Source organism: Pristiophorus japonicus, chromosome 2, assembly GCF_044704955.1.
Source record: "Pristiophorus japonicus isolate sPriJap1 chromosome 2, sPriJap1.hap1, whole genome shotgun sequence".
Classification (NCBI taxonomy): domain Eukaryota; kingdom Metazoa; phylum Chordata; class Chondrichthyes; family Pristiophoridae; genus Pristiophorus; species Pristiophorus japonicus.
The window spans coordinates 259314431-259332925 of NC_091978.1; the positions used below are offsets into that span (position 1 = coordinate 259314431).

Here is an 18495-nt window from a genome sequence, read left to right on the forward strand (position 1 = left end):
ATCACCCTATTGCTGCAGGTTGTGCTCACCACGGGGTAAGAAGAACATATGACCGAGGAGGAGGATGATGAGCTGGAAGGGTCATCTGTGGTACCTGCGGCCACGTCATCCTCAACGGATGAAATAGCCGGGCCAAGCGGCTTGCAGCAGGGCACTCCAAGTCATCCAGTGCCCACGCTGACCCCGCAGAAGTTGAGTTGGCGAGGTAGGCACGCGCGGCGATGGGCAGATGTCAACGAGGACATGGTGTCACTGTCAAGGGCGAGCGTTGACATTGGTTGAGAGCCCCTCCAGGCGATTGGTGGGTTGACCGGCAACATTGCCACACTATCTGCCAGAATATCGGAGGGCATGGGACAGATGGTTGCAGCAATGGAGAGAACGACCAACTCTGTCGATGCCTTGCGGCACACAATAGTTTTGGGATGAGGCACTGCACCCTAAGTTGCCGTACCACCATCCAGCACGACAGATGCGAGACAGGAGGAAGAACTTCCTTCTGACTCAGAAGACGTTTCTTCGCAAACGTCTTCTCCTCGATCCACTGAGGTCATTCAGCCGACATCACTCCCCCCGCCCCCCCCACAGCAGCAGCCTTGAGGTGCTCTGCTGCAAGATGTCTTGGTCCCATTACTAGAGGATTAAGTGGGCAAGTGGGGGTTACAACGAGGGGGAATCAAGTTAGAGGAGGGAAGCGTGGCCGCAGGGATGGGGGGAGCATATATTATTGTTAGATTATTATTTTTAAACATTTGTTGATTGTTGACTGTTGGGGATGGTGGGAGGGTTTTATCGTTATATTGTTGTAGAAAAAATGTTGTTGAATGTTGGGGGTTGGGGAGGGGTGTTATAGTTTGTTAAAAATTATTTTAAATCAGTTGTTAAATTATTTAAAAAATTTATTTAACTTTACAATTGTTGTGAAGTGCCTTCTAATAACGTAAGATAAAACATCAATACAATGGCCAGGCCAGGCAAGGAGGAAACATAATGCAACTGTGACTGTCACCAACGTAACTTCACACAAAGCGTTCATTTATGAGCTGCCGATGCAACAGTTTTGCAGCTGCGTAACTACCATGGGGCTTTTCCAGTGGTGTGTGTGGGGGGGGTTGGCGGGGGCATGGGTTCATCGCCAGCCTGATTATCCTCCCCGAGATCCTCGTCCTCCTCTTCCGCCTCCCCTCTCTCCTGAGGTGGACCGGCGGTCCCATCTGGCAATCGTTGTCCTCTCCTGATAGCTAGGTTACCCAACATGCAGCACACCACAATGAACTCAGTGACTTGCTCAGGGTGGTAGTATAGTTTCCCTCCTGAGTGGTCCAGGCATCTGAAGCACTGCTTCAGAACTTCTATTGTCTTTTTGATGATATTGCATGTGGCTGTATGGCTTTCTTTGTAGCACTTCTCAGCTTCTGTCTGGGGCTTACGCAGGGAGATCATGAGCCAGCTGGCAAGGCCATATCCTTTATCCCCCAGCATCCAACTGTGACCTTGTGGCTGATTCTTAAACAGGTCAGAGACAGTGCACTCATGTAAGATGTGCGCATCATGGATGCTCCCTGGAAAATTTGCATTTACTGCCATGATTATTTGCTTGTGTTTGACAATGAGCTGCACATTCAGGGAGTGGAATCCCTTTCGGTTCCGAAACACCTCTGCATCCTGGAAAGGTGCTCGCAGGGTGATGTGCATACAGGCTATTACTCCCTGCATCTTGGGGAAGTTTGCTATTCTCGAAAACCTCAAAGCCCTCTCACTCTGTGCCTCCCTCATCATAGGGAAGTTTATAAAGTCCATTCTGTGTAAGTAAAGGGCTTCAGTCACCTGTCAAATGCAGCAATGTTTGGCGTGCTGAGAGATACCGCAAATGTCGCCAGCTGAGGCCTGAAAGGAACCCGATGTGTAGAAGGAAAGTGCCATAGTAACATTAACCTCAACGGGCAGTATGGTCCTGGTAGTACCGGTAGGCTACAGATTTCCCTTAATTAGCTGGCATATCTCACTGATGACCTCCTTTCGGAATCGCAGCCTTCTAACGCACATGTTATCGGACATATCCAGGTATGATCGCTTATCCCTGTAAATGCGTTGGGTGTAACGTCGTCTCCTCCTCAGCAGTCTGCCACCTCTTTGATTGGGCACATAATGCTCTTCAATGAACCTTCTCCAACCTCTAGTCTGCAGCATGTGAGTAGACATCTATACTGGTTGAGAAATTACAGACCCCATCACTATAAATGCCCTAATCTGTCTTCTTAAATTGTCCTCAACAAATACAATGTGATTCGATGATTGGCAAGATTCAAAAATGCACTTAAAATCACTCATGAATTACTTTGACTCCCAACCACTTTAAGCAGCCTTTTATTAAAGATCCTCCGAGTTACAAAATGGCATCCATACTGCCGAGTTAAGGTCAGGTTGGGGCAGCTTTTCTTGAATGTCTTTTTGGGTGAATTATGGGCAAAATGCTCAGCGATAATCTGGGCGATAATTGGGCACTAGTTTCTATTATAAACAGTATTCTGGGCCTTGCATGAGGATGGCATCATATTTTTTTTTAAATAGGCCAGGCGATGCAGCTCATTCCTATATGCCGAAAGTTGTGCCGGCGATAAACGGCCGAGAATCGGGTGCTAGTTTCCATTTTTCATCAAATATGGGCGAAAGCCTGAATCTCAGCGCTAAATGGGCGCTAAATGGGCGATGATGTGCTGAAAATCTAGCCCATTTCTCCAACCCCCTCAATCTTCAAATCCCCCTCCCGCCTCTACTTCATTTCTGGGGAAAAGTCAAAGTAAAATAACATTCCCCTTTGCTCACGTTGTATTAGCGATGACTTGTAGCAGAGGTTCGAATGTGTGCCAGACCAATCCATTCTTCCCAATGCAATGTCGAGCTCATGAGACATTTTGAAAATGCACTCTTCTTTCTAGGTGAAAATGGTGGCTCAGTTGGTAGCACTCTCACCTCTGAGCCAGAAGGTTGTGGGACCAAGCCCCACTACAGATAATTGAGCACAAAATCTAGGTTGCTATTTGAGGTTAGCATTGAGGGAGGAGCCGTCTTATGAACGTGGTGTTAAACTGAAGTCCTGTCTGCTTTCTCAGGTGAACATAAAAGATCCCATGGTACTAATTCAAAGAAGAATAGAGGAGTTCTCCCTGGTGTTGTAGCCAATAGCTATCACTCAACCAACATCACTGAAACAGATTATCTGATTATGTTTGTGGGAGGTTGCTGTGTGCTTATATTTGTATATAGTGATAGTGGCTGAGTATCACTTGATAGTTCAAATTACATTTCTTGAGTAGTTTGTGGCTTCTTCAGTGGGATATGTTATGTTCAGAATAACTCCACAAGACTGTATGCTGCAAGTTCAAATTGATGTGACCTTAGTCTCTTCAATCAAACTCCAGAGTGAAGAAGCAGCATGGCAGACAAACTTTTATACTTGCTTGCACGAGGTGTGCAGGTGACCCTTGGGTCTCCAACAGGTGCGCCCCCTGGTGGCAAGTCTTACACTATTACAAAGTTACATACATATCATCACTCCCCCTCCAAAGTCTCAGATACAAGTTATTTGCAAGTTGAGGCGATCAGGGGCTCTTCATTCTTTGGTTGATTGTCTGAGCTGAAGTCCTGGCATGGGTGAGTTGGACGGATCATTGCTGCACTGCAGCGTGGCTGGTCTGATCAGACTGTCGGGCATCGTGGGTTCATCCTCGTGATTGACAGCGAGGTCAATTGTTGGTTAAGTGTGTGTTGGTGGATCAGTGATGGTAATGTCCTCTTCAAACTGTTCTTGGTTGTCAGTGAACCGCAGTTTGGTCTGATCCAAATGCTTTCTGCACGTTTGTCCATTCAAAAGTTTGACAACAAATACTCTCTTCCCCTCCTTGGCTAAAACAGTGCCAGCAACCCATTTGGGACTATGACCGTAATTAAGAACAAACACAGGGTCATTAACCTCAATGTCACGTGATACAGCCGCGCGACCATGGTACATGTTATGCTAGTGACGCCGGGTTTCTACATGATCAGTGAGATTTGTGTGGACGAAGGAGAGTCTGGTTTTGTGTGCTCTCTTCATTAACAATTCTGCCGGGGGTACCCCGGTAAGCGAGTGGGTTCGCGTCCGATAGCTGAGCAGAAACCGAGATAAGCGGGTCTGCAGGGAACCGTCCGTCACGCGTTTCATGCTCTGTTTGATAGTTTGGACTGCCTGTTCTGCTTGACCTTTGAATGTGGGCTTAAACGGGGCAGACCTGACATGTTTGATGCCATTGTGGGTCATGAACTCGTTGAATTCCGAGCTGGTGAAACATGGTCCATTGTCACTAAACCATGGATGGTGAAGATGGCCCGGAGGCTTTCAATGGTGGCAGTGGACGTGCATAGAAACATAGAAAATAGGTGCAGGAGTAGGCCATTCCACCCTTTGAGCCTGCACCACCATTCAATAGATCCTGGCTGATCATCATCTCTACCCCTTTCCTGCTTTCTCACCATACCCCTTGATCCCTTTAGCAGGAAGGGCCATATCTAACTCCCTCTTGTATATATCCAACAAACTGGCATCAACAACTCTCTACAGTAGAGAATTCCACAGGTTAACAACTCTCTGAGTGAAGAAGTTTTTCCTCATCTCGACACTAAATGGCTTACTGCTTATCCTTAGACTGTGTCCCCTGGTTCTGGACTTCCCCAACATCGGGAACATTCTTCCTGCAGCTAACCTGTCCAGTCCCGTCAGAATTTTATATGTTTCTATGAGATCCCCTCTCATCCTTCTAAACTCCAGTGAATACAGGCCCAGTCGATCCAATCTCTCCTCATATGTCAGTCCTGCCATCCCGGAAATCAGTCTGGTGAACCTTCGCTGCACTCCCTCAATAGCAAGAACGTCCTTCCTCAGATTAGGAGACCAAAACTGAACACAATATTCCAGGTGAGGCCTCACCAAGGTCCTCTACAACTGCAGTAAGACCTCCCTGCTCCTATACTCAAATCCCCTAGCTATGAAGGCCAATATGTCATTTTCCTACTTCACTGCCTGCTGAACATGCATGCCAACTTTCAATGACTGATGTACCATGACACCCAGGTCTCGTTGCACCTCCCCTTTTCCTAATCTGCCGCCATTCAGATAATATTCTGCCTTTGTGTTTTTGCCACCAAAATGGATAACCTCATATTTATCCACATTATACTGCATCTGCCATGCATTTGCCCACTTACCTAACCTGTCCAAGTCACCCTGCAGCCTCTTAGCATCCTCCTCACAGCTCACACTGCCACCCACCTTAGTGTCATCTGCAAACTTGGAGATATTACACTCAATTCCTCCATCTAAGTCATTGATGTATATTGTAAATAGCTGGGGTCCCAGCATTGAGCTTTGCAGCACCCCACTAGTCACTGCCTGCCATTCTGAAAAGGACCTGTTTATCCCGACTCTCCGCTTCCTGTCTACCAACCAGTTCTCTATCCACATCAATACATTACCTCCAATACCATGTGCTTTAATTTTGCACACCAATCTCCTGTGTGGGACCTTGTCAAAAGCCTTTTGAAAGTCCAAATACATCACATCCACTGGTTCTTCCCTGTCCACTCTACTAGTTACATCCTCAAAAAATTCCAGAAGATTTGTCAATCATGATTTCCCTTTCATAAATCCATGCTGACTTGGACCGATCCTGTCACTGCTTTCCAAATGCGCTGCTATTTCATCTTTAATAACCGATTCCAACATTTTTCCCACTACTGATGTCAGGCTAACCATTCTATAATTCCCCCTCTCTACCTCCTTTCTTAAAAATTGGTATTACATTAGCTACCCTCCAGTCCATAGGAACTGATCCAGAGTCAATAGGCTGCTGGAAAATGATCACCAATGCATCCACTATTTCTAGTGCCACTTCCTTAAGTACCCTTGGTCCCCTAGTATTTCCGGAAGGTTATTTGTGTCTTCCTTCGTGAAGACAGAACCAAAGTATTTGTTCAATTGGTCTGCCATTTCTTTGTTCTCCATTATAAATTCACCTGATTCTGACTGCAAGGGACCTACGTTTGTCTTCACTAATCTTTTTCTCTTCACATATCTATAGAAGCTTTTGCAGTCAGTTTTTATGTTCCCAGCAAGGTTCCTCTCATGCTCTATTTTCCCCCTCCTAATTAAACCCTTTCTGAATTCTAAATTTCTCCCAGTCCTCAGGTTTGCTGCTTTTTCTGGTCAACTTATATGCCTCTTCCTTGGATTTAACACAATCCTTAATTTCCTTTGTTAGCCACGGTTGAGCTACCTTCCCCATTTTATTTTTTACTCCAGACCAGGGTGTACAATTGTTGAAGTTCATCCATGTGATCTTTAAATGTTTGCCATTGCCTATCCACCATCAACCTTTTAAGTATCGTTCGCCAGTTTATTCTAGCCAATTCACGTCTCATACCATTGAAGTTACCTTTCCCTAAGTTCAGGACCCTAGTCTCTGAATTAACTGTCTCACTCTCCAACTTAATAAAAAATTCTACCATATTATGTTTACTCTTCCCCAAGGGGCCTCGCACAGCAAGATTGCTAATTAGATCATGATGACATTATTACACATTCAATCCACTTAGAGTAAGCATCCACTGCTTTTGGAACATCTTTGCTAGAAAGAGGCCAGCGAAATCTACATGGACACTGGACCACGGTTTGGAGGGCCATGACCACAGACTCAGTGGGGCCTTCCTTGGTGCATTGCTCAACTGTGAGCGTGTTACATTGGTGTACGCATGACTCCAATTCCGAGTCAATGCCGGGCCACCAAATGTGTGACCTGGCGACAGCCTTCATCATGACTATGCCTGGGAGAGTACTGTGTCGGTCGCGTATAAACATTTCCCTGCCTTTTTTTTGAAAAACCACGTGATTCCCCCATAGAAGACAATCCGCTTGGATGGACATTTCATCCATGTGTCGGTAAAATGGCTTAATTTCGTCCAGCATTTCCCTGGGAACAGTCGACCAGCGCCCATTAAGGACACAGTTTTTTTACTAGTGATAGCACAGGGTCCTGGCTGGTCCAGGTCCTGATCTGGCGAGCTGTGACAGGTGACCCCTCACTCTCAAAAACATCCATTACAAGAAGCAAGTCTGTGGGTTGCGCCATTTCCACCCCGGTGGTGGGCAATGGTAGCCGACTGAGGGCATCAGCACAGTTCTCAGTGCCTGGTCTGTGGCAGACTACATAGTCATACGCAGATAATGTTAGTGCCCATCTTTGGATGCGGGACGAAGCATTGGTGTTAATACCTTTGCTTTCTGAGAACAGCGAATTGAGCGATTTGTGGTCGGTTTCGAGCTCGAACCAGAGGTCAAATAGGTATTGGTGCATTTTCTTAACCCTGTATGCTAATGCTTCTTTCTCAATCATACTGTAGGCTCTTTCAGCCTTAGATAGACTTCTGGATGCATATGGAACCAGTTGCAGTTTGCCTGACACATTGGTTTGCTGTAACACACAACCGGCCCCGTACGAAGATGCATCACAAGCTAGCACTAAACGTTTACACGGATCCTACAATACAAGTAACTTGTTAGAACATAGCAGGTTTCTGGCCTTATTGAAGGCTGTCTCTTGAGATTTACCCCACACCCAGTCATCACCCTTACGTAGTAATAAATGCAAAGGTTCCAGCAATGTGCTCAACCCGGGTAGAAAGTTACCAAAATAGTTGAGGAGTCCCAGGAACGAATGCAGCTCCGTCACATTCTCTGGTCTGGGTGCATTCTTGATGGCCTCCGTTTTGGAGTCAGTAGGTCTGATGCTGTCTGCCGCAATCTTTCTCCCCAGAAATTCGACCTCTGGCACCAGGAAAACACTTGGAGTGTTTCAGCCTGAGTCCCACTCTGTCCAGTCGCTTTAGAACCTCTTCAAGTTGTGCAAGTGTTCGGTGGTATCACGACCAGTGACTTGAATTTCGTCTTGGAACACAACGGTGTGCGGAACCGATTTCAGCAGACTCTCCATGTTCCTCTGGAAGTTGGCAGCAGCCGAGCGAATCCCAAAAAGGCATCTGTGGTATATGAACAGTCCTTTGTGCGTGTTGATGCACGTCAATTTTTTCGAAGATTCAGCCAGCTCCTGTGTCATGCAAGCAGAGGGTAGATCCAGCTTGGTAAACAACTTTCCCCCTGCTAACGTTGCGAACAGGTCCTCCGCTTTGGGTAGTGGGTACTGGTCCTGTAACGAGACTTGGTTGATCGTTACTTTGTAGTCTCCACAGATTCTGACCGTGCCATCACTTTTCAACACTGGAACAATTGGACTGGCCCTTTTGTTGAACTCGACTGGCGATATAATTCCCTCTTATTGAAGTCTGTCCAGTTCGATCTCGACTTTCTCCCGCATCATATATGGAACCGCTCGGGCCTTGTGATGAACAGGCCATGCATTAGGGACTAGATGGATCTGCACTTTGGCGCCTGTGAAGTTGCCGATGCCTGGCTCAAATAGCGACGGAAATTTGTTTAGCACTTGACTGCACAAGGAGTCATCCACCAAAGACAGTGCTTTGATGTCATCCCAGTTCCATCGGATCTTTCCTAGCCAGCTTCTGCCGAACAGCATTGGGCCATCACCTGGTACAATCCATAGTGATAAATCATGAACAGCTCCATTGTACGATACCTTCACTGCCACACTGCCAATGACTGATATGAGCTCTTTGGTGTAAGTGCGCAGCTTTGTATGAATCGGGCTTAGTTTTGGCCTTTGTGCCTTGTTGCCCCACAGTTTCTCAAAAGCCTTCTGGCTCAGAATTCACTGACTCGCCCCTGTGTCCAATTCCATGGAATGCTGTTTAATTTGACTTTCAACATTATCGGAGGGCTTTTGGTGGTGAAGGTGTGTACCCCATGCACTTCCTCTTCAGCCTCGGGTTGAGTTGCCTCTCTTACTCGTTCAGCGTGAGCCGCGCTGGATCGGTCATCTTCTGCTGATTCTGCCACGTGATGAGTCGCAGCACGTTTGCACATTCGCTGGAGGTGCCCCATTGTTCCACAGCCTTTGCACACGTAGTGCTTGAATTGACATTGATGGGCTCTATGATTACCCCCGCAGCGCCAACATGGTGTTAATGGATTCGCATTCACGCCCCACGGCGGACTCAGTCATCCTAGGTCTGGCCTCTGCAGGCGTGTAGGCCCTGCCGTGTACAGTTCTGCCTGCTGAAGGCATTATTTTATGCACAGTACTTGCCGGTGAGCTTTGATGCTGAGAAGATATCTGCTTAGTGTTATCGTTTGTGTACATGAAAGCCTGGGCTATCGTGACGGCCTTGCTCAGATCTAGGGATTCGGCAGACAGCAGTTTGCGAAGAATGACCTTGTGGCCGATTCCAAGCACAAAAAGTCCCGCAACATTTACCCCAAAAATCCAGCAAATTTGCACGGTCCCGCAAGGTGTCTTAGGTCGGCGACATAGGTCGCCACGTCCTGGCCCTTGGGGCGATGGTGCGTATAAAAGCGATACCTGGCCATTAAGATGCTCTCCTTCAGCTTGAGGTGTTCCAGAACCAGCGTGCACAACTCTGCATATGTCTTGTCCATTGGTTTCGTCAGTGCAAGCAGATTTTTGATGAGGCCATATATCGTGGATCCACAAACAGTGAGGAGAATCGCCCTGCGCTTGGCCGCCTTACTGTCCGTATCCAGCTCATTGGCCATGAAGTACTGGTCAAGGCACTCAACGAAGGCTTCCCAATCATCACCCTCAACAAATCTCTCAAGAATACCAACGGTAGCCATAACCACGTGAAATTTTGTGATCTGTTACTCGTCGCCAATTGTTATGTTCAGAGTAACTCCACAAGACTGTATATGCTGTAAGCTCAAACTGATGTGACTTTAGTCTCTTTAATCAAACTCCAGAGTGAAGAAGCAGCATGGCAGACAACCTTTTATACTTGCTTGCACGAGGTGTGCAGGTGAACCTTGGGTCTCCAACAGGTGCACCCCCTGGTGACAACTCTTACACTATTACAAAGTTTACATACATAACAGTATACTGCTTAGAACACTATTTTGTATTTTATGCTTGTAAATGTCAAGTGCCAATCACTAGTTTCACTTACTTGCATGCAAACGCTGTTATCTCGGGGATATGGAAGCAAACCCCTCCGTTCAAACAGAAGTCCTCATGCGAATGTGGGCAGTTCACAATGTGATTATTCTGCTTGTGGGTAGTTGTTTCAAATGTGGTGCTCCTGACAGTTGTCTCCATTGAACCATCAGTGGGCAAGGCAGAGCTGATCGCCCCTAAGTGAATTATAAACATTTTATATCTTGCGCAGTCAGGTGCTACAGAAATTATGATTGCTGGAAAAAAAAATTTGCATTTCATGTTTTTTTAATTTATTCTGGGAATATGGGTGCACTGGCGAGGCTGACATGTATTGCCCACACCTAGCTGCCCTTGAGAAGGTGGTGGTGAGCCGTCTTCTTGAACTGATATTTCACAACTCTCAAGAAAAATATATTCCACTAAGAAGGAAAGGGTGCAAGAGAAATGAAAGCCATCCGTGGCTAATGAAAGAAATAAAGGACGGTATCCGATTAAAAACAAGGGCATACAAAGTGGCCAAAACTAATGGGAGGACAGAAGATTGGGAAGCTTTTAAAAGCCAGCAAAGAATGACTCAAAGAATGATTAAGAAAGGAAAGATAGACTATGAAAGTAAACTAGCACAAAATATAACAGATAGCAGGAGTTTCTATAGGTATATAAAAAGAAAAACAGTGGCTAAAGTAAATGTTGGTCCCTTAGAGGACAAGACAAGGGAATTAGTAATGGGGAACATGGAGATGGCAGAAACTCTAAACAAGTATTTTGTATCAGTTTTTACGGTAGAGGACACTAACTATATTCCAACAGTGGATAGTCAAGGGGCTATGGGGGGGGGGGGGCGGGGGGAGGAACTTAACACAATCACAATCACTAAGGAGGTGATACTCAGTAAGATAATGGGACTAAACCCCTGGACCTGATGGCTTGCATCCTCGGATCTTAAGAGACGTAGTGGCAGGGATGGTAGATGCATTGGTTGTAATTTACCAAAATTCCCTGGATTCTGGGGAGGTCCCAGCAGATTGGAAAACTGCAAATGTAATGCCCCTACTTAAAAAAGGAGGCAGACAAAAAGCAGGAAACTATAAACCAGTTAGCCTAACATCTGTGGTTGGGAAAATGTTGGAATCCATTATTAAAGAAGCAGTAACAGGATATTTGGAAAAGCAAAATTTGGTCAGCCAGAGTCAGCATGAAGGGGAAGTCATGTTTGACAAATTTGCTGGAATTCTTTGAGGTTGTAACGAACAGGGTGGATAAAGGGGAACCGGTGGATGTGGTGTATGTGGACTTCCAGAAGGCATTTGACAAGGTGCCACACAAAAGGTTACTGCACAAGATAAAAGTTCACGGGGTTGGGGGTAATATATTAGCATGGATAGAAGATTGGCTAAAAAACAGAAAACAGAGAGTCGGGATAAATGGTTCATTCTCTGGTTGGCAATCAGTAACGAGTGGAGTGCTGCAGGGATCAGTGCTGGGACCCCAACTATTTACAATCTATATTAACGACTTGGAAGAAGGGACTGAGTGTAACGTAGCCAAGTTTGCTGACGATACAAAGATGTGAGGAAAAGCAATGTGTGAGGAGGACATAAAAAAGCTGCAAAAGGACATAGACAGGCTAAGTGAGTGGGCGAAAATTTGGCAGATGGAGTATAATGTTGGAAAGTGTGAGGTCATGCAGTTTGGCAGAAAAAAATCAAAGAACAAGTTATTATTTAAATGGAGAAAGATTGCAAAATGCTGCAGTACAGCGGGACCTGGGGGTACTTGTGCATGAAACACAAAAGGATAGTATGCAGGTAATGGAATCTTGGCCTTTATTGCAAAGGTTATAAAAGCAGGGAAGTCTTGTTACAGCTGTACAGGGTATTGGTGAGGCTTGGAATACTGCGTGTAGTTTTGGTTTCCATATTTACGAAAGGAAACGTTTGCTTTGGAGGCAGTTCAGAGAAGGTTGATTCTGGGGATGAGGGGGTTGATTTATGAGGAAAGGTTGAAGAGGTTGGGCCTCTACTCATTGGAATTCAGAAGAATGAGAGGTGATCTTATCGAAACGTATAAGATTATGAGAGGGCTTGACAAGGTGGATGCAGAGAGGATGTTTCCACTGGTGGGGGAGACTAGAAATAGAGGTCATGATCTTAGAATAAGGGGCCGCCCATTTAGAACTGAGATGAGGAGAAATTTCTTCTCTCAGAGGGTTGTGAATCTATGGAATTCACTGCCTCAGAGAGCTGTGGAAGCTGGGACATTAAATACATTTAAGACAGAAATAGACAGTTTTTTAAACAATAAGGGGATAAGGGGTTATGGGGAGCGGGCAGGGAAGTGGAGCTGTCCATGATCAGATCACCCATGATCTTATTAAATGGCGGAGCAGACTCGAGGGGCTGTATGGCCTACTCCTGCTTCTTATGTTCTTATGCTTCAGTTTGTGTGGTGAAGGTGCCTCTACAGTGTTGTTAGGTAGGATTTTGACCCAGTGACCACGAAGGAACAGCTATATATGTCCAAATGAAGATGGTGTGTGACTTGGAGGGGAACTTGAAGGTGGTGGTGTTCCCATGCCCCTGCTGTCATTGACCTTCTAGGTGGTGAAGGTCACCAGTTTGGGAGTTAAAGTGCTCTGAACAACTGAATAGGCAACAAAACTATTTATAATCAATGAACTTATCCTTAATGCTATATTTAAGTGTTAGAAGTATTTAAAAACATTGATAAGGAAAAAAAAATTAATCCACTCTTCTGCAGTAACAAGAAACTGTCAAAATTAACAATTCCTGGTAATTTACTGGAAGCTGCTCTGGCTCCGCTGCCAATACCTCACCAGAAGTAAGGCATAAACCTCGATTACACATTAATGGGGATCCTGCCACACTGCTAGTGAAGTCACGGTGGTGCAGCTTGAGCAGCTCCCAGGAAATTCCCGACCCATATGTTTTCTCCACAAGAAAAAGCTTAACTGCTGATAATAGTTGTTGATTTATGCTCATACCTACTTATTTGCTAAAATTAGTGAATGATGGAAAATATACCAAATCTTTCCTCTTTCAATCTTAAAACCTATTTTAAACTGATTTTTGTGGTTTGGTTTTTATTTGAAAAGATTTTTCTAAACATCGCAATTTATTTTTGCAAATTAGCTGAATAAATGACAATAATTTTGCTTACTATCCTATACTATGTGTGAGCAAATGTGTGAAACTTTTAAATATCATGGTGATTGAATGAGGATCTATTGATAAAGTCACATACGCACTTAGATAAATGTAAAGTCTAGAACCCCTAAAGAACATAACAGGCTCATGAAGCTTGTGCACTTACCTACACAGCTATAGCCTGTCCCGAAAAGTCCTTTGTTACATGTACAGGTGTAGTTTCCTTCCGTGTTTGTGCAGACAGCATTTTCATCACAACTGTGCATCCCAGTTTTGCATTCATCAATATCTGCAAAGCCAACAGCAGACATCACATGCTGGACTGGACCATAAATCTGTTATATAAGTTGCATCTTTATATAAGTAATTTATTTAATTTATAGTTTCCATCTCGAATTGATAGCTGACATGGTATATACAGTGTTTGCGAATACACAAGTCGCACAATAGAGATTGGAAACATTTCTAAAATACAAGCTATAAAGTAAGGAGATAAAGTATGTCAAAAATATCAAAAGTGTCCAGGGATAGGCATTATACAACAACAATGCCTCTGTCAAGGGAAGTTAGTGCAACACAAAACACAACAGCACTTCTCACCGTAACAGAGGTGTCCATCACCACTATAGCCAGGATGGCATTTGCAGACGTAACTGCCCTCTGTGTTAATACAGTCTGCTGCATGGTCACTGCAAAGGACCACACCAATGGCACATTCATCAATATCTGCAAGAAAATAAAGTGTATTACAGAAGTGGACTGGTTTCATCATTCCAAATGAATTTTAGAAGCATAGGAATTGCTCGATGAATAAAGACCAAAGTCCAGCCTCCTACAATCCTGGTAGTCGCATGATACAGCGATAATGAAGTTATTGACTAATCATGGTAATCAATCTTTTTCAATTAGTCTACAATAGACCCAGACATAAGGCGAGGAAAACGCCAAACTCTTTGGGAACCATCGGTCCAAAGTCATCTAGTCCTCACAAACATGCTACACCTACCTTAGTCTGATGATCTATTTGTACAAAGTAAAAAGAGAATGAATAGAACTGGTGACTGACAGGCTCAGACAGCAGACTGCCTAGGAATTTGCTAAGTAGTTTAAAACTGAAACATAGAAACATAGGGCCCAAGTTTCCACATGATTTGCACCTGATTTTTAGGAGCAACTGGTGGAGAACGGACTATCTTAGAAATCGCAATTCTCCACATTTTTTTTTCTGCAGTTCTAGTCAGTTAGAACAGTTTCACTTTGGAACAGAATTTTTTCTTCAAAAGGGGGCGTGTCCGGCCACTGACGCCTGATTTCAAAGTTTCCACAGTGAAAACGTACTCCAAACTAACTTAGAATGGAGCAAGTGAAGATTTTTGTAGAACTGAAAAAACCTTGTCTACACATTAAAAAAAATCAGGCGCAGGTTACAAATTAGGCGTTCAGAACGAGGTGGTGGTGGGGAGGAGGGGGGGGAAGGGATGTCATTAAATTTTACAATAAATCCTTATTTATACTTATACAAATATTATACAAATAAATCCAACCTGAATAAACATTTATAAGCAAAGAAAAGATTAAATAAACCATCTTCCTACCTGTGTGAAAGTGCTTCAGTCAGCTCAGCGTTGTGGCGTCGTTCCCGGGAATGGGAGGGAGGGAGGGGCAGGCAGGCAGTAACCAGGCAGCAAGCAGCCTTCCACTTGAGGTGGAAGCCTTACAGTCAGCTCAGTGGTGTGGCGTCGTTCCCGCGAACGGGAGGGAGGGAGGAGGCAACCGTTCATGACGGCGGGCGGGGGGGGGAAGGAGGCAGTGAGAAGGCTGCAGGAAGCCTCAGAAATTGAGCAGCCATTCCCGACAGCAGGGGGGGGGGGGGGAAAAGAGGCCGTCGGGAAACGGCTGCCTCAGCTTCTGAGGCTTCCTGCAGCCTTCTCACTGCTGCAAGAAGCCTCAGTGCTGATCATAGAAGGGCAATGTGCTTTTATTGAAAAATTTTCAAAAATTAAACAGCTACAAAGAACTACAAAAATGGCCGAGTGCCAATGTTTCCTTCACACTGCGCGTGCGCGAATGCTCCAACGCGCACGCGCAGGGTTGCTGGCACGAAAAAAACTAATTTAAATGGTACCCGCCCCCTCCCACTTACAAAATCGGCATGAGTGGTAGGCTCTGCCCCCCTGGGCGCCGCGCCAGGCAGATATGGAGCTGCAGGGCGCTCCAGAATCGCGCTTTTTTTTCAGGTGCCATTTTTGGCGCGAAAAACGGGCGCCCAGCTTGGAGGGGCGCCCGTTTTGTAGCGTGTGGAAACTTGGGGCCATAGAAACATAGAAAATAAGTGCAGGAGTAGGCTATTCGGCCCTTTGAGCCTGCACCACCATTAAATATGATCATGGCTGATCATTTTTGCAACTTTAGTACCCCATTCCTGCTTTCTCTCTATACCCCTTGATCCCTTTAGCAGTAAGGGCTACATCTAATTCCCTTTTGAATATATCTAACAAACTGGCCTCACCAACTTTCTGTGGTAGAAAATTCCACAGGTTCACAATTCTCTGAGTGAAGAAGTTTCTCCTCATCTCAGCCCTAAATGGCTTACCCCTTACCCTGAGACTGTGACCTTTAATGTTGGCAAAGATCTGATTAATCCATCAGTTCTTTTCTGACATTAAATATGTGACTGTCCTTGGATGCCAGCAAGCAGATTACGGAACATGACTGGCTAAAGAATAATGCTAAACTGGCAGAAAACTGGAGTCCACTGGCTTCAAACCAACAGTATAACTGGGACATTGCTGTTGCTGTTTGGAAATCATTGGAAAATTCACTAAGTCAGTAAAAATAGTTCAGCAATCAGTGTCTTACAGAAGTAAAACATTAAACATGATTGAATTCCCATCCCCACTTCAAAAGATTTTGCTTCATGAAATTCTACAAGTAGAATTTAAGTTAATTCAGTACAGTACCAATGCAAACGTTGCCATTGCCAGTAAATCCTTCCAAACATTGGCATCCAGCAACTCCTTCTGGTGCAACACACTGAGCATTGAGATCACATTCCAGGGCTCCACAGTCATCTTGATCTTGAAAAGAAAATCAAACAGAATTAATAAAAATAAACGTATTCACATTGTCCTTGTTCCCCAGTTTATGAGATAAATTTAAATAAGCTCAGATTCAGCCTCAAAAGCAAGCACATGAGAGGGGACCTTAAAGCAGTATGTACAATATCTAGTGGAATAGAAAAGGTTGATCCAGAGCACTATTTCAAGTGAAATCACGATTATAGGATAAGGGACAACGTGGTAAAAGGCAAGCTCAGGACTGAGTGCCTGGAAGCTCTTCATGCAAGGCCTGAATAGTCTTCTGCATACGATTGTGGAAAAAAAGAATGTATTTTTATAGCACTTTATTATATCCTCAGAAGGTCCCAAAACATTTTATAACCAATGGATTACGTTTGAAATGCATTGACTGTTGCTATGTAGGCACATGTGTCAGCCAATTGAAGACTGCAAGGTCCCACAAACAGTAAGTGAATGAAGCTGAGATAATTTGTTTTTAGGGATTGAGGGATAACTGTTCTTTGAATATTGCCATGGGATCTTTACTGTCCAACTGATTAGGCAGAGGAAGCCTCGAATTAATGCTTTATCTGAAAGATAGCATCTCCGACAATGAGCATTCTATTAGACCTGTACTGAAGTGTCAGCATAGATTACAAGCTAAAGTCTATACTGGGGCTTGAATCCACAACCTTCTGACTCAGATGCAGAGTGTCCACCAACTGAGGCAAAAATTCTGAATTTTTTCAAAAGGCAGTTAAATACTATGATGGTGGGGGGGAAGGGTGGTGTGTGTGTGTGTGTGTGTGGGGGGGGGGGGGGGGGGAAAGAGAGTGGACCATGGAAAGATGAGTTAGATGGCCTGAATGGCCTCCCATATCTTTGTGATCTTTATAGTTCAGCAAATAAGATTTTGTAATTACAAAAGTCCACAATAACTTTGATATACACATGGGATTAATTTTAAATTTTCATTTTGGAATAAAGTCCGGTTTCAGATAAATTGCTTTATGGATCACATGACCAATTAAGCAACTCATGGTAAAGCAGCTAAGCACTCCCAGTGCTACAAAATAAAATGCAATGAGTTTTTATCCCACTGCAATCATGTGAACGTTTTAAAAAATCAATTTAGAAGGAGGTCCCGCAGACACTGGTCCTGTCTAACAGGTACATTGTATTTGCTATCCGTGAGGACAAGGAGAAAGACTGCAGGGAGGACAGCCACAATGCAGACCAAGGAACCGTGGCTCAGAAGGCTGTTCAAGGGGCCGAAGAGCAGAATAGAAATGTAGTAGTGATGGGGGACTCTATAATTAGGGTGATAGATACCATTCTCTGCAGCCAAGAACGAGAGTCTCGAAGAGTGTGTTGCCTACCCGGTGTCAGGGTAAGGGATATCTCACGGCGGCTGGAAAGGAACTTGGAAAGGGAGGGGGTAAATCCAGTTATTGTGGTCCATGTTGGAACAAACAATGTAGGTAGGAACAGGGAGGAGGTCCTGCTGAAAGAATATCAGGAGTTAGGCTATAAATTAAAAATCAAATCAAGAGCTATAGGGTACTAAACTCTGAATTATTACGTGGCTAAAGAGCTGGTGTGGGAAAGAGGGGTTGCTTTTCATGGGACACTGGCACCAGTTCTGGAGCTGTACCCATGGGACGGGCTCCACGTGAACCGGGATGGGACCCGTGTCCTAGCGGATAGGGTAACTAGGGAGGTGGAAAAGGTTTTAAACTAGTAAAATGGGGGAGGGATCTACAAGAAACGTAACCAGCCTAAATATAAATAAAACAGGAAAAGAGAGCATAGGAAAGAATAAAGTAAAGGAGGACATTGGCGGCAAGGGAATAAATAGAGTTACAGAACAGGAGTCTAAAAGATGGTTAAACATGAAGTGAGAGGAAATCCTATTAAAAATGAGTCAAAATGTCTGTACAGCAATGCACACAGTGTCCATAAGAAAACAGAGGAGCTGGAGGCAATCGTGCATTGCGAGGAGCCAGACATAGTAGGGATTACTGAGACATGGCTAAAGAAAAATCAGGACTGGGAATTAAACATCACAGGGTATAACATAATTCGAAAAGATACAGAGGGATAAGGGGAGGTGGAGTAGCTGTATTTATTACGGATAATATAATGGCAGCA

General features: G+C 44.6%; 1 protein-coding gene across 1 annotated transcript in view; it reads right to left on the reverse strand.

The window, feature by feature from the left end:
* Positions 1–18495, reverse strand: part of egf (epidermal growth factor) — a 231298-nt gene that overhangs the window by 53828 nt on the left and 158975 nt on the right. The window contains 4 exon segments of the mRNA XM_070861900.1: positions 10129–10312; positions 13452–13574; positions 13886–14011; positions 16246–16362. Coding sequence (XP_070718001.1) covers positions 10129–10312; positions 13452–13574; positions 13886–14011; positions 16246–16362 — 550 coding nt within the window.